The 27,619-nt window shown below is 48.2% G+C and overlaps 1 protein-coding gene and 1 long non-coding RNA gene across 7 annotated transcripts in view; both read left to right on the top strand.

The window, feature by feature from the left end:
* Nucleotides 1-27,619, top strand: part of LOC132452717 (dnaJ homolog subfamily C member 13-like) — a 45,740-nt gene that overhangs the window by 15,342 nt on the left and 2,779 nt on the right. For 3 of the 6 annotated variants that reach the window (XM_060045477.1, XM_060045475.1, XM_060045472.1), the window contains exons 12-56: nucleotides 115-284; nucleotides 987-1,019; nucleotides 2,208-2,307; nucleotides 2,570-2,677; nucleotides 3,712-3,867; nucleotides 4,393-4,449; nucleotides 4,874-4,995; nucleotides 5,219-5,294; nucleotides 5,478-5,573; nucleotides 5,921-6,061; nucleotides 7,724-7,741; nucleotides 8,945-9,027; nucleotides 9,408-9,561; nucleotides 10,006-10,109; nucleotides 10,759-10,918; nucleotides 11,135-11,197; nucleotides 11,467-11,568; nucleotides 11,884-11,988; nucleotides 12,301-12,503; nucleotides 12,857-12,941; nucleotides 13,182-13,336; nucleotides 13,795-13,840; nucleotides 13,960-14,114; nucleotides 14,787-14,988; nucleotides 15,431-15,546; nucleotides 16,804-16,882; nucleotides 17,296-17,431; nucleotides 18,337-18,521; nucleotides 18,785-18,859; nucleotides 19,739-19,858; nucleotides 20,318-20,473; nucleotides 21,215-21,457; nucleotides 21,889-22,002; nucleotides 22,401-22,517; nucleotides 22,908-23,085; nucleotides 23,658-23,749; nucleotides 23,831-23,930; nucleotides 24,257-24,331; nucleotides 24,491-24,603; nucleotides 25,094-25,263; nucleotides 25,618-25,660; nucleotides 25,774-25,947; nucleotides 26,300-26,479; nucleotides 27,123-27,263; nucleotides 27,382-27,525. In XM_060045477.1, the coding sequence (XP_059901460.1) occupies nucleotides 115-284; nucleotides 987-1,019; nucleotides 2,208-2,307; nucleotides 2,570-2,677; nucleotides 3,712-3,867; nucleotides 4,393-4,449; nucleotides 4,874-4,995; nucleotides 5,219-5,294; nucleotides 5,478-5,573; nucleotides 5,921-6,061; nucleotides 7,724-7,741; nucleotides 8,945-9,027; nucleotides 9,408-9,561; nucleotides 10,006-10,109; nucleotides 10,759-10,918; nucleotides 11,135-11,197; nucleotides 11,467-11,568; nucleotides 11,884-11,988; nucleotides 12,301-12,503; nucleotides 12,857-12,941; nucleotides 13,182-13,336; nucleotides 13,795-13,840; nucleotides 13,960-14,114; nucleotides 14,787-14,988; nucleotides 15,431-15,546; nucleotides 16,804-16,882; nucleotides 17,296-17,431; nucleotides 18,337-18,521; nucleotides 18,785-18,859; nucleotides 19,739-19,858; nucleotides 20,318-20,473; nucleotides 21,215-21,457; nucleotides 21,889-22,002; nucleotides 22,401-22,517; nucleotides 22,908-23,085; nucleotides 23,658-23,749; nucleotides 23,831-23,930; nucleotides 24,257-24,331; nucleotides 24,491-24,603; nucleotides 25,094-25,263; nucleotides 25,618-25,660; nucleotides 25,774-25,947; nucleotides 26,300-26,479; nucleotides 27,123-27,263; nucleotides 27,382-27,525 (5,445 nt within the window). The remainder of the gene's footprint in view (nucleotides 1-114; nucleotides 285-986; nucleotides 1,020-2,207; nucleotides 2,308-2,569; nucleotides 2,678-3,711; nucleotides 3,868-4,392; nucleotides 4,450-4,873; nucleotides 4,996-5,218; nucleotides 5,295-5,477; nucleotides 5,574-5,920; nucleotides 6,062-7,723; nucleotides 7,742-8,944; nucleotides 9,028-9,407; nucleotides 9,562-10,005; nucleotides 10,110-10,758; nucleotides 10,919-11,134; nucleotides 11,198-11,466; nucleotides 11,569-11,883; nucleotides 11,989-12,300; nucleotides 12,504-12,856; nucleotides 12,942-13,181; nucleotides 13,337-13,794; nucleotides 13,841-13,959; nucleotides 14,115-14,786; nucleotides 14,989-15,430; nucleotides 15,547-16,803; nucleotides 16,883-17,295; nucleotides 17,432-18,336; nucleotides 18,522-18,784; nucleotides 18,860-19,738; nucleotides 19,859-20,317; nucleotides 20,474-21,214; nucleotides 21,458-21,888; nucleotides 22,003-22,400; nucleotides 22,518-22,907; nucleotides 23,086-23,657; nucleotides 23,750-23,830; nucleotides 23,931-24,256; nucleotides 24,332-24,490; nucleotides 24,604-25,093; nucleotides 25,264-25,617; nucleotides 25,661-25,773; nucleotides 25,948-26,299; nucleotides 26,480-27,122; nucleotides 27,264-27,381; nucleotides 27,526-27,619) is intronic. The other 3 variants (XM_060045473.1, XM_060045474.1, XM_060045476.1) reach the window with 3 other exon arrangements.
* Nucleotides 6,135-7,276, top strand: LOC132452721 (uncharacterized). Its single transcript, XR_009524474.1, has 2 exons — nucleotides 6,135-6,896; nucleotides 6,982-7,276. It is a non-coding gene; the product is annotated as an uncharacterized LOC132452721 (long non-coding RNA).

Here is a 27,619-nt window from a genome sequence, read left to right on the forward strand (position 1 = left end):
TTGGTCTTCTGTGCGTCTGTGTGTATAGTTGTATGTGTGTGGTAAGCATTCATCTGAGAAGGCATTGCATATCTTCTTCTCTTCCCCCCCCTCCTCCCCCCTTGCCTCCTCCAGGGCCTGTTCTCGGAGAACAAGGAGAAGCTGATCAACAACGCCATCCTGGCCCTGCTGTCCCAGGACACGGAGCTGCCGGGGCCCAACACCGAGCTGGAGAGCCACTTCCAGGCCATCCGCCGCCTGGTCGCCTCCAAGGCCGGCTTCCAGGCCTTCACACAGCTGCCAAAGTAAGGACCCCCGGACCTCCCATCCCTGCACCCCCAGACCCCAGTACCCCTGAAAACCCCTGTACCCTGAAACCCCTGTACCACCAGGCCCCCGTATTCCCAGACCCCCCCTATCCCAAGACCCCAATCCCCCCCCCCTGACCCCACTCCCCAAACCCCTGTATGGTGCGTCCTCGCAGATACAGAGCCAGATACACACGAGAGCCCGAGGGCTGACAGCAGGTCTTGTTACCGTCTGCTGCCGTTACGACCCCCTGGTTGGAGCACCCATCCATCTAGCCCTTTATCTCCCCATCGGGCGCTGCAGTAAGAGTCACTGAAGCTTAGCGTACCGAGCGCACCTCAAGGCCAGGGTGGGGGGACCGCTAGGGAGTTTGAATCCTAGCCAGGGGCCAGGCCCTTGGATCAATCCCCAAGGTCCCCCTTGCATAGCTGCTGATACTCCAATCACGCGCGTCCCTTTGCGACTGAGCGTCTGCTCAGAACCAGACCTGTGTTTGCTTTGTCCAGACTAGTTCTCGACAAATGCCTGGCGTTGAAACCCTTTAGCAAAGTTCTCTGACTCGCTAGGAAAGTAGGATTTTTTGCAGTACGCTTTGATGTCTAAACACGCGCCCACACACACTTACACACGCGTGGTAAGAGTTGGTGTTTGTATTTGTGTGTGTGTGGTAAGTTGTTGACGTGCTCTGTCGTTTCAAGGTCTGTCCACGGGGCGGGAGCCACTGATGGAACGTAAATATGAATCCATGCATCTCAGTCTCTCCGCTCTCATGCTCAGCCATCGTCCTCTCCTCTTCCTCCTCCATCGTCCTCCTCTCCCTTCAGCACCTTCCTCGTCTTGTCGTCTCCTCTCCTCTGTCCTCTCACCTCTCTGTTATTCTTCTCCTCTTCCTACGTCATCCTCGTCTTTCTCCTCACTTCATCCGCTGTTCATTTCTCCTCTCTTCCTCTCTCTTCCTTTTCTTCGCTCATCTACCTCACCTCACCTCTCTCCTCATCTCCTCTCCTCGTCCATCCTCTCCTCTCCTCTCCCATCCTCCTTCTCTCCTCTCCTCTTGCTCTATCTTTCTTCTGGAGAAGAGTAAGGAAAGGTACTTGCTCGTCCCTCTTTCGTGCTCCTCTCTGCTCTGGCTTGTTGTGCTCTTGTGTCTCTCCTCTCCCTCTCTTATCCTCCTCCTCCTCTCCCCAGTCAGCCAGTCAGCCAGCCACCCAACCGCCCAGTCAGTCAGTCAGTCAGTCAGTCAGTCAGTCAGTCGGTCAGTGGGCAAGCCTGCCAGCCATTCTCTCTCCTCCCCTTGGTCACCATCATCTCACACTCAGTCCTGAATGGCTTGGCATATATCTGATTAGAGATGTGATGTCTATATACCCCTCCAACCATATCTCTATATGTGTGTGTGAATATCTCTGTATACCTCTGTATATGCATCTCTAATAGCCTCCCCCTCTGGGGGCTCTAAGGAGGTAGAGGAGGGCATTGCTTGTGCTGTGTGTTGTGTGTTGGATGATTTAAAACGTTCACCACTCAAGTAGCCTGCTGATGCTTGCTGGAATATCACAGAGGACTTTTAATGTGAAAAAACTGCTTAGACAGATGAGTTAACCATTTATTGAGAAAAGGATTAACTACTTAAGCAACTAATGGTGATAAGGCCATTAATATGTCATATTAATGTTGTATTAATATTAATGTATTCCTATTTTTTTCTCTATTTCATATATTTGTATTTTATATACTTTATATTTGAACATGCGCTCTAAAAACATTTGCTGTGATTGCTGTGCTGTTATCTTGTTTCCATTTATCTATATATTCCTGCGTGATGTGTTGCGTTCGAGAGCTCGTGTGTGTGTTTGTTGGTGTTAAGCTTGTGTGTGTGTGTGTTTGTTGTTGTTTGCTTGTGTTTGTGTATCTTCCAGGTTCAGGGAAAAGCTGGGTGTGAAGACGGTGAAGGCTTTGAAGCGAAACAATAACAGCGTGACCCACGCCGCCATAGACATGCTCTGTGCTCTGATGTGTGTAAGTACCTCACCCCAACGCCCCACTTTATATAACACATCATAGCACAAGACCTACTCTATCTAGATAGACATGCTCTGTGCGCTGATGTTTGCAAGTACCTAACCCTCACCCTAACACCAGGCAATAACACACTTTATACAACACAATAACGCACATGAATGATGGAAGAGCGAAACAGCAAATTTTCACAACAGTAATACGGCAACGGTCACGGTATCATGTCTCCGTCTCTCCGTCTCCCTCCCTCTGTGTCTCTCAGCCCATGCACGACGACTATGACCTGCGTCAGGAGCAGTTGAACAAGGCCTCCCTGCTGTCCTCCAAGAAGTTCCTGGAGAACCTGCTGGAGAAGTTTATCAGCAACGTGGTGCGGAGCCCCCCCCTCTCTCTCTCTCTCTCTCTGTCGGCCCTCTATCAGCGCGCTGCAGGCCCCGCGCTCTTTAAGTATTCATGGCGCTGTCAGGGTGATTCACAAGCGCCGGCGTCAGGGTGATTCATGTGCAGCCGTCAGACAGCTGCTACTTTGTCAAAGTCTGGAGCCGTCCTCTCCGCTTGGAGTCGTGACGGTTCAATCATCAGCTTCTAGCTTTTATCCGGCAGCGCTGCACAGGCACGCAAATATCAAGAGCAAGGCAACGCCGCTGCATAGAAACCACTGTCGATATGGCAACGCCACCATCACTAGATCGACAACAACGCCACAATAGAAGCATCACCATCCACATAGAAACACCACCTTCATCCTAGAATCACCACCATCACCATAGAGTCACCACCATCACCATAGCAGCACCACGATAAGCATAGCTACACCACCCTCACAATAGTAACACCACCATCAACCTCACCTTAGAGACAACACCAAAGCAACACAACAATCAATATAGTTACAACACCATGACCTAATACACCACCATCACAGTAGCAGCACCATCATTGCTGTAACAACACCATCATGACTATGGCAGCACCACCATCGCCACAACAGCAACGTCACCACCACATAAACCGAACCACCCCCTCATTTTCACTTTTATATGAGAGACGTGCAGCTGCTAAACTCTCTTTCCTTTTCTACTCTCTCTCTACTCTCTCTCTACTCTCTTTCTTCTCTCTTTCCTCTCTCTCTTTCTCTTTCTCTTTCTCTTTCTCTCTCTCACTCTCTCTCTCTCTCTCTCTCTCTCTCTCTCTCTCTCTCTCTCTCTCTCTCTCTCTCTCTCTCCGCCTCTCTCTCTCTCTCCGCCTCTTTCTCTCTCTTTCTCTCTCTCTCTCTCTCTCTCTTGCTCTCTCTCTCTCGCTCTCTTGCTCTCTCTCTCTCTCTCTCTCTCTCTCTCTCTCTCTCTCTCTCTCTCTCTCTCTCTCTCTCTCTCTCTCTCTCTCTAAATGTCTCTCGTCCCTCAGGACCACGGCACCGGGGCCCTGGTCATCAGCTCCCTGCTGGACTTCCTGACCTTTGCCCTCTGCGCGCCCTACAGTGAGACCACGGAGAGCCAGCAGTTTGACATGCTGCTGGAGATGGTCGCCTCCAACGGACGCACCCTCTTCAAGCTCTTCCAGGTCAGAGGTCAACCAGGCGGACCACGATGAAGCCATCCCTCTTGGCGATTGTTTTATACTGACACACACTCATCGCTGCTGTCACACCATCACACAGCGACGCTTTGGGGAACCCCCCGTGCACTTAGGCCCAATCCCATTTCTACCCCTTACCCCTTCCCCTTACCCCTCCCCCTTGTTTTGAAGGGATAAGGGGTAGGAATGGGATTGGGCCTTAGGCCCAATCTCATTTCTACCCCTTACGCCTTCCCCTTACCCCTTCAAAACAAGGGGGAGGGGTAAGGGGTAGGAATGGGATTGGGCCTAAGTCAGGAATTGTAGCAGTATCCGGTCTACCAAAACAAAAACTGTTCGCGCCTGTTAAATCCCCCGAGGCGAGGGGAATACGAACATGACGAGAGCGTCTGGGGGACCCCTTTAATGTCGGGGCCAACTCTCTCAGGAGCGACGTCGATGTGTATCGCAACGTTTGCGTTCTTCTTGCCGCAGTTGTTGAATAGAGTTGCGTTGTGTGTTCTGCTGCAGCACCCGTCCATGGCCATCGTGAAGGGAGCCGGTCTGGTGATGAAAGCCATCATTGAGGTGAGCCATCCAACAAAAGTCATCCCTTGTTTCTATACCGCACTGTAATGAACCATACAAGTGGGTGCTGGTTGTTTGTTTTTACCGGTGTGCTGGCTTTAACCTTTCCATGTTCATTGCATCTTCTAATCTTATTATGTGTAATCTATTTTTACTGATAATCTTCCATTTCTTCCTGTTATAAAGCCTTTCAGTAAATGAAAAGACAACACTTGACCTTTAGATCATGATATCAGTTAGCTATTTCCTCACAAACAATATCTCGTCTATTCACTTTGATACGTCATCCTGCTAGGAATGAGGATTGTAATTCCCTTTGGGACCGTGGATACTGACCTGCGTCTCTCTCTCTCTCTCTCTCTCTCTCTCTCTCTCTCTCTCTCTCTCTCTCTCTCTCTCTCTCTCTCTCTCTCTCTCTCGTTAGGAGGGAGACAAGAACATCGCCACTAAGATGCAGGAGCTGGCTCTGAGTGAGGGAGCCCTGCCCAGACACCTGCACACCTCCATGTTCACCATCAGCTCTGACCAGAGGATGCTGACCAACAGGTCTGCACACACACACACACACACACACACACACACACACACACACACACACACACACACACACACACACACACACACACACACACACACACACACACACACACACACACACACACACACACACACACACACACACGCACGCGCGCGCGCGCATACACGCACACTTGCAGGTCTGAATAGCGTTGGTCTGTTACTGACTGGTTCCTGACTGGTTCCCTGGCAGACAGCTGAGTCGCCACCTGGTGGGTCTCTGGACGGCGGAGAACCCCACCGCCATGAACCTGCTGAAGAGGATTCTGGTAGGAGCCCACCCCACGTCCCCCACCCTCTAGAGTCAGACCCCCACCCCCACCTCTGCACCCACAGCTCTTCCCAGCTACTCGTTAACTCCCAAGTGCAGAAGCACCGTATGCCATCACAGTCTGTCCCCAGTTAGCATGATGCTCTGTGGATTAGCTAACCTGCTGTCCGCTCTCCACCAGCCCACCGGCCTTCTGGCTTACCTGGACAGCCCTGACCCCGTCCCTGAGAAGGACACGGACAGGATGCACATCCGGGACAACCTCAAGATTGCCACGGTAACAGACAAACAGACAAGTTATATTAACTTGGTTACGACGAACCACATCTATGCCGTTGTCTCGGGGAATCAACCAACCGAGCCTGGCCTAGAAGGTTCCCCCGCTCACCCTGGATGTCCACAATCTACATGTAGGCATCCTCGATGCCCTACTGCCTACCTCAATAATTGACAGTCTTAGTAATTGAAGTCTGCTCGTCAAACGGGGTCAAGTGTGTCTTGATATTTCCCAGGATTATTTAACAAGCTCCTGAGAAGGAAAAGCGTTCTTGGCGTGCCCCCCCCCTCCTCCTTTGTATTCGTGATGCCAAGGCGTTGAGCTGTCTTGTGGTCCCGGCCTCGTAGGACCAGATGGGCCGGGTCAAGGTGCCCGACTGGCAGCGCATGGCGGGCAAGGCGGCCAAGGAGGTGGAGAAGTTCGCCAAGGAGAAGGCCGACATCGTTCTGATGCACTGGAGGGACAAGATGGGCATCGTGAAGAAGGAGGTGAGGCCAACACCTTCCTGCTCCCGTGGGGGCAAGGGTCACCGGGTCACCGGGTCACCGGGTCACCGGGTCACAGGGTCACAGGGTCACAGGGTCACAGGGTCACAGGGTCATCCATTGGCGTTTTCCCATTAGCCCTTTTGGCCGTGCCGAGCGGTACTGTTGCATACGGTGCAGATTTGCGTTGCCACTGCCATTTTAAACACGCGTAGCTGTGCTGTGCCGTAACTCGCTCGAGATGGATCGTCGAAGAGTTCGGGCCAGAGTGAGCCCGCCCCGAAGTTGGCAGCGGTGACGTCAGCCCCGGTGGCTGTTTGGAGCGAGAAGTTGTGGAGATATAGACCTATTAAAATACAATAAACTTGGCGGTCATACACCTATCCTTGTCTATGAGACGCATCGCCACGAAGAGAATGGCCAGAGTTCTCAACAGCCTGATTCTTTATTATTGTTCGTTCCTGTAATTACGCATGCCTAATTAAAAAGGGTAATGAAAGTTTGATAGAAGTGCGTTCCGCAGAGATGTTATGCTGATGATATTCTCTTACAAAACAAAAAAGCTTGCTGAGAAAGGACAGATCTCTTGGAAATTGGAAAATATTTCACACCATTAGGTCGATATTCAACATATTTTTTTCCTTGTGAAAATATTTGTGAAACATTGTCTAATGTGTAAACAGGACTTATCCGAACTAAATCTGGTATCAACAAGCTTTTGAGATTAGGAGGCAAAAAAGGGAAGCACGTCATCTGTTAAAGCTCCACCTTCGGCGGAATAGCCCGCTTGTAATGGAAATGCAAATCTGCCGAGACGAGTCAAACCCTGCCGAGACGAGTCAAACCCTGCCGAGACGAGTCAAACCCTGCCGAGACGAGTCAAACCCTGCCGAGACGAGTCAAACCCTGCCGAGCCGGGCCAGTGTAGCATAGTATAGTTGAAAAAACACACTGATTTGTGCTTAGCTTAGCTAGCTTCTGGTACATTTTCTTGAGTCAGTCTGCTTTGCTCCTTTTTCATTATACAAAGCACATGCCCGTGCTTTGTATAATGACCGATGGAAACAATTAGTTTTGGCCGCTTCCAGGGCTATCGCGAGTATGCTGCCACCTAAGGGTAGTGTGTGTGTGTGTGTGTGTGTGTGTGTGTGTGTGTGTGTGTGTGTGTGTGTGTGTGTGTGTGTGTGTGTGTGTGTGTGTGTGTGTGTGTGTGTGTGTGTGTGTGTGTGTGTGTGTGTGTCCTTCGTTTGCAGCTGTGTGTGTTTTCTTCAAATCTGAATTAAACAGATTTCTGCTGCAGATCTAATTTGACATGGAACAGGACGTTCTGTTCGTTATTTCGATCCTGTTTTTGTGTTCATGGCTGACAACAAGCTAATCAAATCGTTTTTTGGTCAGTTTTGCCTGTAGCATGAAGCACATTATGTTTTGCATGTCCACTACTGGGGAATACTTAATAATAAATTAATACATTTAATTATTTAGAATTAATTAATGATCCTACTAACCTAGTACCTACAGTCCAAAATTAAGATTTTCCTAAGTGTGTTCGTGATGATTAATTATGTCACAGTTTCTATGACGACCGTTCATTAATCTCTCCTGTGTTGTGTCTCTGCCCCTCCCCTCACCTTGTCTTGATTTCTTTCCTGTCAATCAATGTAGCAGGACAGGAATAACCTGGTAAGTAGCACTGGCCAATGGGATCAATCTGTTCTTCTTCATTTGACCCGCCCTCTTTATCACGGTCATCATCAGAGCCCATTATCCCATCCGTTTTTTTCCAGATGTCTGTGTGTGTGTCCAAATGGTTCTGCTGTTGTAGCTCTCGCACCTCCCCTTCGTGGTTTTCAGCTTCTTGTGTCATGTCAAAGACATCGTCTTAATTCATATCTCACCAGTCATGACATCATACTGTCACCACATCCTCTCGCATTCGCTTTCTCTGACTCTCTCTTTCCTCCATTCTCTCTATCCGTCTCGCTCTCTTTCCTCCATTCTCTCAGTCTGTCTCTCTCTCTTTCTCCATTATCTCTGTCCGTCTCGCTCTCTTTCCTCCATTCTCTCTGTCTGTCTGTCACACTTTCTCAATTCTCTGTGTCTGTATCCCTCTTTCCTAAAATACCTCTATCTGTCTCTCTCTCCTTGTCTATCTGTCTATTTCTCTTTGTCTATCTGTCTCTCTCTCTTTGTCTATCTGTCTCTCTCTCCTTGTCTATCTGTCTCTCTCTCTCTTTGGCTCGTCCACACTGCAAACCTTAGCGCTCAATTCAGATTTATTTATCTGAATTGATTTTTAGGTTTGGGTGTTCATTTCCACATTCATTTTTTAAACATAGCCAATTTCCAATATTCACAAAAGCATCCCAGGGAGGAAACACAGGTGATATTGTGGCTGACTGATCACCTGAAAAGGAAAAAATTGCTAATGGCCTTCCAACATCAATTCTATAAACTACTATTTTCATTATTCTCCCTCCACTGACTCCCTCCCTTGCAGCCTTCTTCCATATTGTATTCATTGACTGACTCTCAGCAGCACAGAATGGTGACATGGACATGAGTTCCGATATGACATGGCATACTTTAGATATGTTTACAATGAGGTCACATTGCAAGACATCTGACCTGCATCGGATTTATGTCCACGTATGAAAATGGCCCAAGTCAGAATGGAAAATATGAGATTCCATCATGTGAATTGTGCTGTTCACACTACGGATTTGGGCCACTTTTGCTTGCAGTGTGAATGAGGTCTTTCCCTCACTTTCTCTCTTTGCGGCTTTTTCTCTCTCTCTCTGTTGCTCTTTCTCTCTCTCTCTCCCTCTCTCTCCATACACACTCTGTGTTGCGTGTGTGATGATGAAATGTTCTGTTTGATTCTAGAATCCCAACCAGAAGCCTGTCATCTTGCGGAAGAGGAGACAGAGAATCAAGATAGAATCCAACTGGGAGCTGTTCTACTACAAGTACGTCTCGACTGCTGTCTACACATTTGTATATACACGCCCATATGTTCCTGCACACACCTGTACATACTTATACACCTCTATGAACACATTTTTATATACAAGTGTACACACCTGCACATAAATGATAGATACGTGTATATATATTACACACCTGTGTTTACACACACTCACACTCACACACACAAACACACACACCTAGAAACCCCTGGTAAACCCCAGGAAACACAAAGATAACTCCACACACCTCTAAACAGTTATACCCGCATATGAACCTACACCAGTTATTTGTTAACAGAGGATTATGTTATTACGTTAGATAATTTGATGGCGTTATCAGCCAGTCTTTGAGGACCACCTTGTCTCTCGCCCCTCCCCAGGTTCCAGCTGGACCACGCCCGCTCCAACCTGATCTGGAACCTGAAGACGCGAGAGGAGCTCCGTGACGGCCTGGAGGGGGAGATGAGGGCCTTCAGCGTGGACCGCGAGCTGGGCAGCGCCAGCGTCATCTCCTGGAACCACCAGGAGTTTGAGGTCCAAGCAGAAAAATGACCCAAAAATGACCCCCGCCCACTAGAACAGAAATAGAGATCATTTACTTTTCGGAAAGATTGCAATTCTTATTCGTCAACGTCGCTCGAATCAAACTCCAACACACCCTGAAATGATCGTATGGAAGCACCAACATTTTATTGTCTGAACTTGGCTCAACCCAGCTCATGAACTACACTTTAGTAGTAGTAGTTGGATGCTTCATGAATGTCCCCTACATCATACTAAAATATATCATAGTACAGTTACATGCATACAGTAATGTTAACTTAGTGGAAGAAACTTAATGTGAGTTGTACAATTACTGAAGGAAAAGCTGTAGAATGAAGTTTAGTCTTTAACTTCTGAGTTGAACAGGTAACCAGGAACTACGTTGCTGTGTCTTAAGATCTTGTATCTTAACATCTCGATACCTTCTCTCTCCAGGTGCGGTACGATTGCCTTGCGGACGAGATCAAGATCGGAGATTATTACCTTCGCCTCCTGCTGGAGGAGGACGAGAACGACGAGTCCAGCGGCATCAAGAGATCGTAAGGCAACCGAGCAACCTGTTTACCATATCATGTCCTCTTAAGACACGATCGCCTACATTTACCGACCTTGACTGGCTGAACATCAGTCAGTACTGGTGAGCCCTGGTGGACCAACCCATTTGCACCTTTAAGTCCTCTTAAATCAGTACATTGTGTATATTTACCAACCTTGCACACAGCATTGACTGAAATAAGAACGTATGTGAGGACTCATTGAGCTCAGACGCGAAAAAAAAAAAAGAAAATCTTAAATTATTGAGTCTTAAATTATATAAATCTTTTAAACTATTGAGGACATAATGAGTTAAAAGGTCTTAAAATAAGTCTCCATAAATCCTTATGCAATGAATCCATTAAATGATATTAATTTGAAAAAAAATGAAAACTGTTGCAGCGATCCTGTACTCATCTCTGGTCGTACTTTGAAACCTGGTCCAGCAGTACAACTTTCATCACTTTCATGTGTTCTCAATTCATTATAAAGAAGTATGTACAGGAGCCTTCATCTCTCTCCGCTTCCCTCTCTCCCTCCCCCTCCCCCTCTTTCTCTCTTTCTCCCCCTCTCTCTCCCTCCCTCTCTCTCTCCCTCCCCCTCCCTCTCTCTCTCCCTCCCCCTCCCTCCCTCTCTCTCTCCCTTCCCCCCTAGGTATGAGTTTTTCAACGAGCTGTACCACCGCTTCCTGCTCACCCCCAAGGTGTCCATGAAGTGTTTGTGTCTGCAGGCGCTGGCCATCGTCTACGGGAAGTGCTGTGAGGAGATCGGACCCTTCATCGACACCAAGTACATCGTCGGCATGCTGGACAGAGTATGTATACCATACCACAACCCTATTTTATTACCGCTTTTGCTTTCATTTTATTCCAGTTATTTGTTAACACTATCGCTTCTCCTATTCGTTGAGAAAAAAATACAAAACAATATATATATATATATATATATATTACTGTTATTTTTATATTTCATATCATAATGATTATTATTATGCACAACACAATATTTCTCTGTCTTGTTGTGTTTTCAGTGTACGGACCGACTGGAGCGAGACAGAATCATTCTCTTCATCAACAAACTTATCCTCAACAAGGTCAGCTAACATAAATAACCTAGCTTGCATTAGCCAATTGGCTCACTTAAGCCACCTTGCTAGTTTTTTTTACCACCTGGCTCACTTTAGCCAACTTGTTAACATTAGCCAACGTTCTAACATTAGAAACCTGGAAAGAATTTGCCAACTAGCTTATGTTGACAAGCTACCAAGTTGAAGTTAGTCACTATGCCTTCTCAATATATTTCAGATCCCATTCTTGTTGTTATTCAGATTATTTAATCTGTTCCGCGTTTTCTTTGTCATAGAAAAACGTGAAGGAGGTGATGGACTCCAACGGGGTGCGGATCATGGTGGACCTCCTCACCCTGGCCCACCTCCACACCAGCAGGGCCACGGTCCCACTACAGGTACACCAGATCCCAGTAGATATACTGGGAGAAGGTCTGTTATGTGGCATAATAACGTCATCCCAATTCACTTGGAATCCCATGACTACAGTGTGTTTTTATACAAATAAGTTTTACAAGGATTCCTATTTGATTATGAAATTACTTTAAAAGTTGACTCGCTATTTGAAGGACGAATCATCCAATTTAACTGGTTGAATATGTTTGTGTTATAATCTGTCCTAAGAATAATTCTACACTAATGTAAAATGAGGTTCACAAAAATATTTGATATTGACACACAAATTAACGGGCTAATCTTGAACGAACCCCCAGACCAACGTTATCGAGGCGTCCCCGGACATGAAGAGAGAGAGTGAGAAGGAGTGGTACTTCGGGAACGCAGACAAGGAGAGGAGAGGGCCCTTCAGTTATGAAGAGGTATGGACGTCAGCTCGCTTGGATTCTCCATTTGTAATCCTGGGAGTGCTTCTTTCAGCATTTGAGCAGTGGTTGGCAAACTTGCATCGTTACTCTTTAACTGTTAAGTCACATATCAGATCAAAGTTTATTCAAAGCGCCTTGCAGTGAATTCAAATGCGTACATTAAAGTCGGGGTTAGGCATCTTGCTCTAGGACGCCTCCAGGCAGACTCTTTGGGGGTTGAACCCAGGACGTTTCATCTAGTCTCCGGGCTGTCCTCCCCACCCACTCGTCCTTCAGGCTAACGTGTGCTCTGTGCTCCGGCTCCAGATGCAGGAGTTCTGGAGCGCGGGCGTGCTAACCGCTAAGACGAGGTGCTGGGCGCAGGGCATGGACGGCTGGCGCCCCCTGCAGGCCATCCCTCAGCTCAAGTGGTGTCTCCTAGCAACAGGCCAGGCGGTGATGAATGAGACGGACCTGGCCACACTCATCCTCAACATGCTGATCAGCATGTGCTCCTACTACCCCAGCAGGTAACCATGTTAGCCTTGCTTCGTGTTTCGTAGCCTAGTCCACGCCACCCTACCACTTAACTTCATCTATTAAAGCCTATCTTGGAAGAGTTTTCCCTAGCCTAACATAACCTTTCCCAGCCTTGTCTAGTTTAGCCTAGCCTAACCTAGCGTAGTTAAGTTTAGCCATAGGCTAGTCTAATTTAGCCTAACTTTTCCTAACCTAGCCTTCACTGGCTTAGCCTAAAATAGCTCTGGCTAACCTAGTTTATCCTCCCTTATCCCAGTCTAGATGAGCCTACCGTCTTAGCCTAACTTAGCAAAGTTGAGCCTATCTTGGCATAGCATGTGGAGCTAACTGTGTGCTCTCCCAGGGACCAGGACAACGCCATCATCCGCCCGCTGCCCAAGATCAAGAGGCTGATCAGCGACAACACCTGCCTGCCTCACATCGTCCAGGTGAGCCCAGAGCGGTCTGCTCTCAGTCAGACAGGAAGCATCAGAGGGGTCTTACATCTGGTTCAGGGGGTTAGAATCCTGTGATCCCATTCAGAAGAAAACACTTATTCTCAACCAATTAAGATTCAAATATCAAATGTAAAAATGTCCAATTACATCTTTGGGAAAATCCAAATCCAAACCTCAACCAATCCATGACCCAGTATCGGTTTCAAGCTGTGTGTGTTTTTGTGTCTCCAGCTGCTCTTGACCTTCGACCCCATCCTGGTGGAGAAGGTGGCCAACATGCTCTACCTGGTGATGCAGGACAACCCCAACCTCCAGCGCCTGTACCTCACCGGGGTCTTCTTCTTCATCATGATGTACACCGGCTCCAACGTGCTGCCCGTCGCCAGGTCAGGGAGTGCGCACACACACACACAAACACACACACACACACACACACCCACCCCCACACACACACACACACACACACACACACACACACACACACACACACACACACACACACACACACACACACACACACTTTGTAATGCCATTGGCTCAAAAATGTTCCTCCTAATTCTGAAATTAACTTTTTATTTGACAATTTTACTGCTCTTCTGTTGTTTCCTTTGTCAAGAACTATGTATTGCCATTTTTGCGTGAACAGCGCTGTATAAATACGGTTTGATGGATTTGACATTCATATGTACGCCCTCACATATGCCTATTTATAATTACACACAAATAACATTTGCTCATACACACATAAATGGCGAGACATTGACATAAATCCCCATGCAGACTCAGGCCCACAGACACAAACACACACATCCTGATCCTCGACTCCTTCTTGACACCCCTGCAGGTTCCTGAAATACACTCACCTCAAACAGGCCTTCAAGTCCGAGGAGGTAAACCCACCCCCCCCACACACACACACACCTGATCCCTTAAAAGCATAGTAAATAGCCCGTGCCCAGAGAGCGTGGGTCTGCCCCTCTGACCTCTGACCTGTGACCTTGCTGTGCAGTCCAAAGGGCAGGACATCGTGCAGCGCAGTGTGCTGGGCCCGGTGCTGCCCGAGGCCATGGTGTGCTACCTGGAGAACTACGAGGCCGAGCGCTTCTCGGAGATCTTCCTGGGGGAGTTTGACACGCCCGAGGCCATCTGGAGCAGCGAGATGAGGTCAGGTCACCCCCTCTAAACCGGGAGGAGTGGGGCCGTACCGGTACCTGGTCGGGGTCAGAATGCATACTCAGATTTGAGGACATTCGGTAGAACTAGCTTCTAGAAAAGATCATAGTGACTGAACAGAGGGCTGTAGGAGTTATAACACTGACACAAGGGGAGAAGAGTATTTTATTTGGTTTTAGTGGTAGTGCATAATGGATGGGTCAGGGATGGTTCAGTCAGAACATAGAACTTCCCACCAGGTGTCTGTCAGCAAGCACTGGGTCTTTATTTAGATATATGATGATGGGTGATGATGATGATGATGATGATGATTTGATGATGATGATGTGATGATGAAGAGAGTGAATACACAGGACACTGAAGGGACAGGACAGTGAAGAAAGAGGAGTGAAGACACAAGACATTAAAGACACAGGACATTCAGGACAGGACATTGAAAACAAGGCAGTCAGGACAGGACCGTTAAGACACAGGACAATGAAAACATATGACAATGAGGACAGGACAGTGAAGGAACAGGACAGTGGGTTGAAGAAGAGAGAAGGGATGACCTGTAGCACAGGACCCCAGGTCGGAATCAAACCGGAGTCGCTACAGACCAGACTCTTTTCATGTCGGTTTTTGACCGTCTTCCCCATGTCTTAAAACGTTATACACCTCCAGGCGTCTCATGATCGAGAAGATCGCCGCCCACCTGGCGGACTTCAGCCCGCGGCTGCAGAGCAACACGCGGGCCCTGTACCAGTACTGCCCCATCCCCGTGGTCAGCTTCCCCCAGCTGGACAACGAGCTCTTCTGTAACATCTACTACCTCAGGCACCTCTGTGACGCTGTGCACTTCCCCGGCTGGCCCATCCGAGACCCGGTAACGTGACCCGTCGTGTTTAGTTTAGTTATTTCCTTCCAGTGGTAGGCAGTGTCCGAACCACTCAACCAATTAAAAAAAAAAAAAAAAGTATAAATATACACAGACTCGTTTGCACCTACCTGGTGCATATCCGAGTATGCATGAAATTATATTTAAAAATAACTGAAAGACCTAAATTGAAAAGGCTCCAATTTGGTCCTTAAAAGAGGTAACGATGTATCCCAAATGAGTCGAACTATAACTATATATAGTCTGCAACAGACTGTTCCACCGGCAATACACCTGCTTCCATCTTTACTGTGCACCCCTGTAATCTGATCCTAATGGCCAGCCTGATCATAACACAAATTAAACAGCGCTTTCATGCACTCATGTTGGATTGAGGAGCTGACCTTGTGTTGTGTATTTATGTGTCTTTTGTCTCTGCTACCCCCTGCAGGTGAAACTACTAAAGGACACCCTGGAGGCGTGGAAGAGAGAGGTGGAGAAGAAACCTCCGTCCATGTCTGTAGACGAAGCGTATGAGGTCCTCAACCTGCCCAAAGGACAGGGACAGTGAGTTATCCCCGAGACACCACAATGTTGTTCACCCTCCTCCTACAGTCAAACCCCCTCACCACCACACCAGATCATCCACTAGAATAGATTATCCACTAGACCAGACCATCCACTCGAATAGATTATCCACTAGACCAGACCATCCACTAGAATAGATTATCCACTAGACTAGACCATCCACTAGAATAGATTATCCACTAGACTAGACCATCCACTAGAATAGATTATCCACTAGACCAGACCATCCACTAGAATAGATTATCCACTAGACTAGACCATCCACTAGAATAGATTATCCACTAGACCAGACCATCCACTAGAATAGATTATCCACTAGACTAGACCATCCACTAGAATAGATTATCCACTAGACCAGACCATCCACTAGAATAGATTATCCACTAGACCAGACCATCCACTAGAATAGATTATCCACTAGACTAGACCATCCACTAGAATAGATTATCCACTAGACTAGACTATCCACTAGAATAGATTATCCACTAGACTAGACCATCCACTAGAATAGATTATCCACTAGACCAGACCATCCACTAGAATAGATTATCCACTAGACTAGACCATCCACTAGAATAGATTATCCACTAGACCAGACCATCCACTAGAATAGATTATCCACTAGACTAGACTATCAACTAGAATAGATTATCCACTAGACTAGACCATCCACTAGAATAGATTATCCACTAGACTAGACCATCCACTAGAATAGATTATCCACTAGACCAGACCATCCACTAGAATAGATTATCCACTAGACTAGACCATCCACTAGAATAGATTATCCACTAGACTAGACCATTCACTAGAATAGATTATCCACTAGACTAGACTATCAACTAGAATAGATTATCAACTAGACTAGACCATCCACTAGAATAGATTATCCACTAGACCAGACCATCCACTAGAATAGATTATCCACTAGACTAGACTATCAACTAGAATAGATTATCAACTAGACTAGTATATCCACTCGAATAGAATATCCACTAGAACCAGAATAATCGATAGAATAAAAGCGAGTGGTAGATATTGTCTGATAATGCATTATATAAAGTTAAATATAGTTACGTATATTTTCGAAGTACAAAAAATAATTTCATCTTGCACTTGAATAAACAAATAAATAATGTACATGAGTACATTTGGATTAATGAATGAATGGCTTTAAATGCCCCTCTCTGTTCCCTTCGCCTTATGTCAAACTTGTGTTTGTGTGTTTGTCCTCAGGCACGATGAGAGTAAGATCAGGAAGGCCTACTTCCGCCTGGCCCAGAAGTACCACCCTGACAAGAACCCAGAGGGCAGGGTGGGTGTCTGCCTCTAACTTGTACCTACACCTAGCAAGCGTGAACTTCCTGTGTACCTAATATGTACCTCAACCTAATCAGTGTGTAATTAATGTTGCATATGAACATATACCAAAAATGTACGCATACACTGGCTGTGAAACAGCCTTGTTCATGTTGTGTGTATTGGTCTCTGGATATCAAGTCAATATATGATATTTTTTTGTAAAACATATGTTACATTTATAAATCAAAATGGTACATTGACTACATTTATGCGAAAGTTCTCTCTGGCCTCTTAAAGGGCTTCATCATTCATGTTTCCTGTTTACACACGCTCACATCTCACCGCAAACCACACACCACACAAACACACCGCACACACAATTAAGCTCATACTTCTGTCTGTGTGTTTCCGTTTCTTTGTGTGCAGGACATGTTTGAGAAAGTGAACAAGGCCTATGAGTTCCTGTGCACCAAGTCGGCCCGCATCGTGGACGGGCCCGACCCAGAGAACATCATCCTCATCCTGCAGGCCCAGAGCATCCTCTTCAACCGCTACAAGGAAGGTCGGTGGTCCACCGGAGCCAAGGGAGCCACGGGACATGATGGAGCTGATAGGGCTACCGGAGCCAAGGGAGCCAGGGGACATGATGGAGCTGATGGGGCTACCGGAGCTAGGGGACATAATGGAGCTGATAGGGCTACTGGAGCTAGGGGACATAATGGAGCTGATAGGGCTACTGGAGCTAGGGGACATGATGGAGCTGATAGGGCTACTGGAGCTAGGGGACATAATGGAGCTGATAGGGCTACTGGAGCTAGGGGACATGATGGAGCTGATAGGGCTACTGGAGCTAGGGGACATGATGGAGCTGATAGGGCTACTGGAGCTAGGGGACATAATGGAGCTGATAGGGCTACTGGAGCTAGGGGACATGATGGAGCTGATAGGGCTACCGGAGCCAAGGGAGCGAGCAGAGCCATTGAAGCTAGTGGACCTAAAATAGTTTATTAACCTACTGGAGCTCACGGTGCTAGCAGAGCTAATGAAGCTGGTGCACCTAACAGAGTTTATTAAGCTACTTTAGCCCAGGGTGCTTATGAAGCTATTGGACCTAATAGAGCAAATTAAGCTATTTGACGTAATGTAGCTGTTCCTGAAGCTCAAGGAGCTAATTATGCTAGTTGAGCTGGTGGAACTAATGAAGCTACTGAAGTTCAGGGAGCTAATGGATAGCCCACATAGCCACATAGCCCATGAAGCTAGCATTTTTGTTCATTTAGCTGCTAAGGGGAAATTGTATAGATGCATCTTTTATATGAGAATTTGTAGTATCTCCCAGTACAATTAGATCATCAAACATAAATATTCAATGAGAAATGAGGAATACAAAATGTAATTTAATTTACAAATGATGCATTAATGTATAATTATGCAAAAAAATTTGAATCGTTTTCGCCCTTGGAACAGAACTGGAGCCCTACAAGTACGCCGGATACCCCATGCTCATCAAAACCCTCATCATGGAGACCAGCGACGTCCAGCTGTTCTCAAAGACCTCGCCGCTGCTGCCCGCGGGCACGGAGCTGGCCTTCCACACGGTCAACTGCTCCGCCCTGAACGCAGAGGAGCTACGGCGGGAAGAGGGCATCGAGGTACGGAGCTAGCTGGCAGGGATGGTGCAATTCAGTTCGCTGGTGGGGTAGCCACCACTCTGTTTAGTGGCGGGAAATAATGGTGAGAGAGTCTGAATCTGTTTGGGAAAGTGAAACTAAAGAGTGGATGGAGGGAGACTTTTAATCTTTAATCATGTATATATTGCATATAGTGTGTGTGAGTGTGTGTGGTTTTGTGTGTGTGTGTGTGTGTGTGTTGTACACCTCTCCTCATGCTGTGTGTTTCGCCTCCTCCTCACCAGGTGTTGCTGGAGGCGTTCTCCAGGTGTGTGGCCGTTCTCACAGCCTCCAGTAAGCCAGGAGACATGTCTGTCCAGGTGAACACTGCTACTAAACAATAATGATACACTCCACACCCCACTGGTTCTCTACTGGTACAGCCTCTGAACCCACATGCTTCATTCGTCATGAAGTCACGACGGATAAAGTTTGATTGAAAGTTGTATTTACCGATATTGCAGTTATCAACTATGATTTCATGTACTGTCGAAAACATGGAGCAAACGAAAAACTGCGACCCATCTATTTTCTGTTGCCTTTTCTTAGACTAATTTTCTGTTTTATATGCTCTCCCTTATGCATAACCCTTTATTCACTTTATTTATGTTTTTTATCTGATTTTATGCATTTAAATTTTTATATTTTGTCTTGTCTTCCTTTTATTATGGAAAACACTTCATTGTATTTGTGTAAAGCACTTTGGGTTGCCATTGGCATGAAATGTGCTATATAAATAAAAGTGCCTTGCCTTGCCTTGCCTTGCGACAATTGGGGCTAAGTCAATATTACCGTAAGCCTTTAAAACATGAAATAATATTAAAGCATTAGTTAACTCATGGGCTTCTCTTTAAAGATTAAGGTTTGGCATGTGCTCTGCGACCCACTCCAAATTCCCCATGAAATGCCTTCACAACCCACCAGTTGAGAATCTCTTCGACACTACTCACACCCTCTAGTGTCTGGGGAGAGGTACTGCGCAGCTCGTCAACTGGGCCCAATCTGATGTGATTCGCGTGTGTCCTATACGTCCACTGTATCATACAATACAGTCTGTGATGTAATGTCAGAGTAATTGATGTGCTCTACGTGCTGTGTAGTGCAATGGGACGTATAAACGTATTGCAGTGTGTAATGTGATGTGTGCTTCTGTGTGTGCGAGGTGATGTCTGTGTACCTAACGTGATGTATGTCTGCAGGTGTGCGGGCACATCTGTAAGTGTTACAGCGTGGCGGCTCAGTTCGAGGAGTGTCGGGAGAAGATCATAGAGCTGCCCAACATCATCAGAGACCTCTGTCACCTGCTCTACTACGGCAAGGTGAGCCCTGGCCTCTCTCAGGCCCTCTACTGGGGCATGGTCCCTGAGTTACCTGAAATGTGTATGACGACTGCAGTGAAGTCTGTTTATCTGACAATGTAGCTGTTATCAAAAATGATATTGAGGAGCACCTCAGAGTGGCTGGTCATACTCATAATTCCTCTCTCCATCTCCTCCTTCTCCATCTCTTTCTCTATCTGCTCTTCCTCTTCCTGGCTCCTCGCTCCGTCCGCACCTCCCTCTCTCCTCAACCTCCTCCTCCCCCTCTTCCTCCCTCTCTCTGGTCCCCTCCTCCCCCTCCCCCTCCTCCTCCTCTTCCTCCTCCTCCTGTCCCCTCCTCCTCCTCCTCCCTCACTCTGGTCCCCTCCTCCTCCTGCTCCCCCTCCTCCCTCCCCCTCCTCTCCCCCCCCCTCCCCCTCCCCCTCCCCCTCTCCCTCCTCCTCCCCCTCCTCCTCCCAGGGTCTCCCCCGGACCGCCGCCCTGGCCGTGCAGTGCGTCAGCTCCTTTGCGGTGGACTTCTTCCTGCAGACCCACCTGTACCACGCGGGCGTGCTGTGGCACCTGCTGGTCTACCTCTTCAACTACGACTTCACGCTGGAGGAGGGCGGAGTGCAGGTCGGTGCACAAGGCGGTGGCCTCGATACAATATGAGACCAATATCAGACCATACTGCCACAGGATGTTACAGATTTTATCTCTAGTGCGGTTGAAAGTTGGGGTTTCGGGTTTGAATGTTTTGTCGGTACCCGCGATTTGATCTTATCTTACTCATGGAAGTGCCCTCTATTCCAATTATTTATTTTTTTAAATAAGCAACATCACCATCTATTGTTAACTTGAAGCTGTTGTCATGCTCTTGTTGAAAGTAGTTCGAAACGGGTCGCTTTTAACTCACTTTATTTGTTAAAGTATTTCGGTATGGTAACTATGAAGCAAAAGGGAGGGAATTGTATCTAACAGCGTAGAGAGAAATACAGAGAGCTACTTCGAGCCCCGGGGCTTAGGCCCGAGGCTCTCTGCCGGTCCGCCTATGATTCTCTGGCCTCCTCTGGCTCCGGGCGCTGCGAATGAACCGAGTGGGCGTGGCCTATGTGAAGTGGGCGTGGCCTATGTGAAGTCTTAGCTGCGGCTTCCGCGTCTGTCTCAAAGATGCTGCCTTCTGTGGCTGGGGTAGATATTACAGCTTGTATGTTTGATCCTGCTCCCTTGTGGCTGTGTGGGGGTCATGCAGCTGGTGTGTTCGATCCTGCTTCCTAGTGGCTATGTGGGGGCAGCTTATGTGCTTAAAACACGTAACACTGTATTGCAGATGAATAAATCTTGATATCCGCGTGCATGGGTCTTCCCTTCCTCCAGGCCAGCCTGGACTCCAACCAGCAGGAGGTGGCCAACAGCCTAGCCAGGATCAGCCTGGTGGCTCTGGGCCGCCTGGGGGGCTACGCCCAGCTGAAGCCCCCCCCCAGCCCCGGCGACGGAGCGGCCCCGGAGACCAACGGGGTGGACGCCACGCCTCCGGAGAACCCCACCATCCGCAAGAGCCTGGCGGCCATGTTGACGCCGTACGTGGCCCGCCGGCTGGGCTCGGGGACCCCCGCCGAGGTGGGTGGATGGACTGGGGCGCGCTAACCCTAACCCCAACCCCAACCCTAACACTAACACTAAACACACTGACACACACACTCCAACCGTTAAACACGCTGACGCACACTGACACGCACAGTATACTGACACGCCCACCACAGTGACACACGACAGACAACACACGCACACTCAATCCGTTACTGACGCACACTGACACGCACAGCATACTGACACGCCCACCACAGTGGCACACGACAGACAACACTAAACACACTGACACACACTCAAACCGTTAAACACGCTGACGCACACTGACACGCACAGCATACTGACACGCCCACCCCAGTGACACACGACAGACACACTAAACACACTGACACACACTCAGGCCGCTTCACACACAGGGGCAGGAGCAGTGTGTCTGAGCCCTGCTGTGTGTGTGTGTGCAGGTGTTGAAGCTGCTGAACAGTAACTCTGAGAACCCCTACCTGATCTGGAACAACGGGACGCGGGCGGAGCTCCTGGAGTTCCTGGAGGAGCAGCAGCGGGAGAACATCCACATGGTAAGGGCCTGGGAAGACCTGGACCTGGGAAGACCGGGAACTTCCCATTTCTTCTAGGTCCTGTGGTGGAAAAAGTCCTGGTCTGCAACATCAATGGGTACGGGCGTCGAGTTCACCGAATCTGACAAATAACATTTTTGAATACAACGGTTCATTCACACATTCATGACAGACTCAACCGTGCAAGGTGACAGCCAGCTCGTCGGGAGCAGTCAAACCGCTCCACCTCCTGAACTCCAAATTCCGAGGGATTTTCTTAGACACAGAGTGAGGTTGCAGACCTCGACTTACTACTACCAGCCAAGTATTCTCTTGTATTAGAAGTGTGTCACCAGTGCACCCATCAAGTGTCTCTATCCAAGCCTTGCAGTAACGTCAGTGTTTGGTTTCCCTTCCAGGGAGAGAACGACAAGACCTTTGGCTCTGAGTTTGTGTTCAGTGACCACAGCAAGGAGCTGATCGTGGGGGAGATCTTCGTCCGGGTCTACAACGAGCAGCCTTCCTATCCCCTTGAGGTCAGGACCTATTCATAGCAGGATGACTTCCCTGGTGTACTGACTTATTGCCTTTATGTATCATTGAAGCCCTAAATTGTCATTAAAAGGACGCTGTAAGATTACAGTGTCGCTCCTCTAGATGTTTGCTACTTGGTTTACTTATGCATCCTGGTAAATCAAATTTTGTTTTACTTCTAAATAATTCTAATTAATAATTGACTTCATAAATTAATACAAATGATTTTGTCGTATATCTGTTCCTCCTCTCCACCGTGTTTTACTGACACTATAATACTTGGTGCCTCCAGCCTCCACCTTCATCTGGAATGTGAATGTGTGTCTCTTTTGTTTGTGTGTCTATGTGTGTGTTGGTGTGATCTCCATGTGTGTCTATGTGTGTGTGTGTAGTTCCCCAAGGCGTTCGCGGCCAGCCTGCTGGACTACGTGGGCTCCCAGGCCCAGTACCTGTACACCCTGCTGGCCATGAGCCAGAGCAACAAGGTGGAGTCCCAGCAGCACGCCGAGCGCCTCCGCTTCGCCGAGATGGCCCTGGAGGCGCTGCGCAACGTCATCAAGAACAACCCAGGTGACCCACAATCCCCTCTGTTACCCACAATCCCCTTCCTTACCCATTATCCCCTCCGATACACTCCATCATCTAAGTTACCCACAATCCCCTCTGTTACCCACAATCCCCTTCCTTACCCATTATCCCCTCTGTTACCCTCAATCACCTAAGTTACCCACAATCCCATCTGTTTGCCATAATCCCCTTAGTAACTCAGAATTCCTCTTAACCTACAATACCACCCACAATCCTCTTCCTAACTCACAACCCCCTTCCATATCCACAATCCTCTTCCTAACTCACAACCCCCTTCCATATCCACAATCCTCTTAATTCCCCACAATAATTTTAAACTCGGGTCTCCATACCCACAATCCTCTTGTAACCCTCTTGTTCCCTTTACCCAAGTTCTTATAAGATTAGATTCAATTTGATTGTTTATTGCGCAGTGCAAATATGATAGGATGATATGATAGTCTGATTACCCACAATCCCCTTATGACACTCAAAACATACCAACCGATTTTAGAGTCGGACTGAGAGAGCCTGTCGGCTTGGTCTTTAATGAATGCTGTTCTGTTTGTCCACAGGTTCAGAAACGGAGTGCATCGGACACTTTAAGCTGCTCTTCTCCTTGTTGCGCGTCCACGGAGCTGGCAAGGTTCAGCAGCTTGCTTTAGAGGTGAACAACTTTTTCCAGGAGACCAGCTGATACCGTGACGCCAGAGTGATCACGGAGGACTAAACTGTGTTTGTTCTCCAGGTGGTCAACACGGTGACGTCCAACCAGGAGTGTGTGAGCAACATCTCTGAGTCCCTGGTCCTCTCCAACCTGCTGGTCCTCCTCCACTCTCTGCCCTCCAGTAAGAGCACATACACGCACGCACACACACACACACACTGGCAGTCGGTGGCCGTTTTGGCTGTCAGTGTTGTGTGGCAGTCATCATTCTCTCTGTTTATATTGGAGAACATCCCTGGTGATGGCTGTGTACTTAAGTACTTTCATACAAGAACATTCCACTTTTGCCCATCTGAATGGATTTTTGCGTTTATTTATATTTGAGTATATGGGACTTTTTCCCCACTGCTCAAAACATAGGTGCCCAACGACATTGCCCTTGATAATATGAGAATATGATGAGAGGTGTTTTCCTACGATCACTAACTGTCCCTTTATCCCTTCCAGGCCGCCAGCTGGTGCTGGAGACTCTGTATGCCTTGACCTCAAACACAAAGATAGTCAAAGAGGCTATGGCCAAAGGTTTGTACATTACTTGCTACTGACTACTTATCAACACCGTTACCACCGGAACCCTGGAGTCACAGATAGGTGCTATCTGTGTCAGAAAGCGCCTGACACAGGTTGCATCATTGCAGTCACACCTGTAAACTCTCTCTCCTTCTCCCCTCTCTCTCCCAGGTGCTCTGATCTACCTGCTGGATCTCTTCTGTAACTCCACCCACCCCCAGGTACGCTCCCAGACGGCAGAACTCTTCTCCAAGATGACCTCGGACAAGCTGGTCGGTCCCAAGGTGAGCATGAACACAACGGTCTCACTATTTAACCCCTAACCCTCCCAAATCTACTGAATTCATTAATGAATTCATTCATTTTGATTAATTGATTGTTCTGGGCATTAACCTTTTTGCATCAATAAGTCTGTTGCCACAATACAACCGCCATCGTCGGAGCAAGATGTCAACACACTTTGCTTTTCTTTGGTTCATCCTCTCAAAGTTACTTACGCCCCCCCCATTTGAACGTTCGTTGAATTCCCGCCACTTTCAACAAGTGATCCACCCCCCTTCACATTTCACACTTAATCAGACGCTTTTATCCAAAGCTACTTGCGATAGCGTCTACAAAATAAAACATAGTTGGAGCAACTGTAAAAAAGTGCCGCCCAAGCATGTTTCTGTGAAACCACTGGACCAAGTAAAGAGCTAGCTCAATGATCCACGGCGGTAGATAGAAGGATTAGGACTCTGTTTCGCCTGTTGATGGTCGACGGCTGTTCTGCAGGTGCGTCTGACGCTGATCCGCTTCCTGCCCGGCGTGTTCATGGACGCCATGCGGGACAACGCCGAGGCGGCCGTGCACATCTTCGAGGGGACGCACGAGAACCCCGAGCTCATCTGGAACGACGGCTCCCGCGAGACCGTCTCCACCACCGTGCGGGAGATGATGCTCGAGTAGGTCCCCACGACAACGAGAACCTCCGGACCCAGCCTTAGCGTTAGCTTTAGCATTAGCAAAAGCTAATGTGTGAGAATGTTTGAGTCTGGTACCATGATCACCTGAAGGATCCACTGTTTGAACATCAGTGCTGGTGTTAGTGTTAGCATCAGCGTTAGCATTGACATTAGCGGTTAGGGGTGGGGTAGGCGCGCCCAGAGGTCAGACTTGTTGCTTGGAGGACTCTGGCTTCGCTGGGTCTTTGGTGTGGCGAAGCGGCATAAAGCATCGCTCCTCTGTCCCTTCAGTTGTTCAGTTGGTGTACTGCAGCTTCATTATGTTCTCCTTGTCTTCTGTCTTTGTTTTTCCAGTCACTTTAAACAGCAGAAGGATAACCCTGATGTCAACTGGAGGGTAAGTTGAACTATTACATATATGTACAATACATGTATATGTACAATGGACATAGAATGCGTATTTATTAGAAAACCCCTTTGAATCCCCCGACCTCTGACCTCTGCCCCCAGCTGCCGGAGGAGTTCACGGTTGCATACGGGGCGGGACAGGGGGAGCTGGAGGTGGGCGGGGTCTTCCTGCGTATCTTCATCGCCCAGCCCGGCTGGGTCCTGAGGAAGCCCAGAGAGTTCCTCGTCTCTCTGCTGGAGACCATCACGGAGCTGCTGGAGAAGAACAACCCCAATGTACGCATGTATACACTCACTCACTCACTCACTCACTCACTCACTCACTCACTCACTCACTCACTCACTCACTCACTCACTCTGTCTCACTCTGTCTCACTCACTCTGTCTCACTCACTCACTGTGTCTCACTCTGTCTCACTCACTCTGTCTCACTCACTCTGTCTTACTCACTCTGTCTCACTCACTCTGTCTCACTCACTCTGTCTCACTCACTCACTCACTTACTCATGAAGACGAACAGAACACATGATACGCTTATGCACACACTCATACACTCACTTATAGACACCACACAGATTTACCAATAAACCGTAAAATTGTATGCCTGCACATCCCCTGACCCCTGCAGGGAGAGGCCCTGGAGACGGTTACCACGGCAGCAGTGTGTCTGTTCAGCACGCAGGGCCAGCTGGCCGACCAGGTCCCTCCTCTGGGCCACCTGCCGCGCATCCTGGCCGCGCTCAACCACCGCAACAACGCCATCCCCAAGAGCGCCATCCGCCTGCTGCACGTCCTGTCGGACAATGAGGTGAGGTAGCGCCGATGGTTAGCATGCTAGACAGTGCACAACGGATGGTAAGCATGCTAGTTAGCACAGCGTCGCTAGTATGTATAACTGGTAGCGCAGCAAGCAGTCGATTAGCATGCTAGGCATGCTAATCGTAAGCAAGCTAGGCAATCAATATTGAATCGGGAATAGTTTTGAATCTAGAATCAATTTGACTCGAATAGTGACCCCCCTAGAAGAGGTAGTGAAAAGTACAGCCCCGCTAGTTAGCATGGCTGGGTAGCATGCTAGGGAGGGCAGCATGGCGTGCCAGCATATTAGAATATTACAGTACATAAGTACATTCAATAATATGAGAAGTGCTTTTAGTGTCTGTTCATTAGTGGCCATGCTCCAGGGGGAGTTTTAGGAAGTCATGTGGACTGAAATTGCCAACATATAAAATGCCAACATATAAAACATTTTATGTACATATAAAATGTATAAAACTTATTTAGGCTTTGTCAGCCCTGCTGTTGGCAAAAAATACTAGCTATTAGGTCTACTTTTACCCTGCAGTGTTATTGCAGTGTTTTTATGTTGAGACCAATGTGGCTCTCTTGGAATGTGCTGTAGTGCTCCGGTGAAGTCACCCTAATGTGTGTGTGCGTGTGTGTGCGTGTAGCTTTGCGTGCGGTCGATGGCGGCGCTGGAGACCATCGGGCCCCTGATGAGTGGCATGAGGTCGCGGGCCGACATGGCGGGGCTCGCCTGCGAGGCCCTCAACCGCATGTTCCAGAAGGAGCAGACCGACCTCGTTGCACAGGTACGCACTGCCATACACTGATCTCCCTCTCGCCCTCTCTTTCTTTCTTCTTTTCTATCTTTCTTTCTTTTATATTTTGTGTTGACATGTTCTTGTGTTTTGACGCGGTGGGTTCCAGGCCTTGAGGGTGGAGCTGGTCCCCTACCTCCTGAAGCTGCTGGAGGGCATCGGTCTGGAGACGCTGGACAACCCCTCCGCCACCAAGGCCCAGATCGTCAAGGCCCTCAAGTCCATGTCGCGCAGCCTGCAGTATGGAGAGCAGGTATGGCCGAGCCGCCCTCACCTTCTTCCAGAACCCTCAAAGAGGGTAACAAATGTAGCTATGCTACTATGAACTGGTGGTCAGAATGAATGCA

Source organism: Gadus macrocephalus, chromosome 23 (assembly GCF_031168955.1).
Source record: "Gadus macrocephalus chromosome 23, ASM3116895v1".
NCBI classification, from domain to species: domain Eukaryota; kingdom Metazoa; phylum Chordata; class Actinopteri; order Gadiformes; family Gadidae; genus Gadus; species Gadus macrocephalus.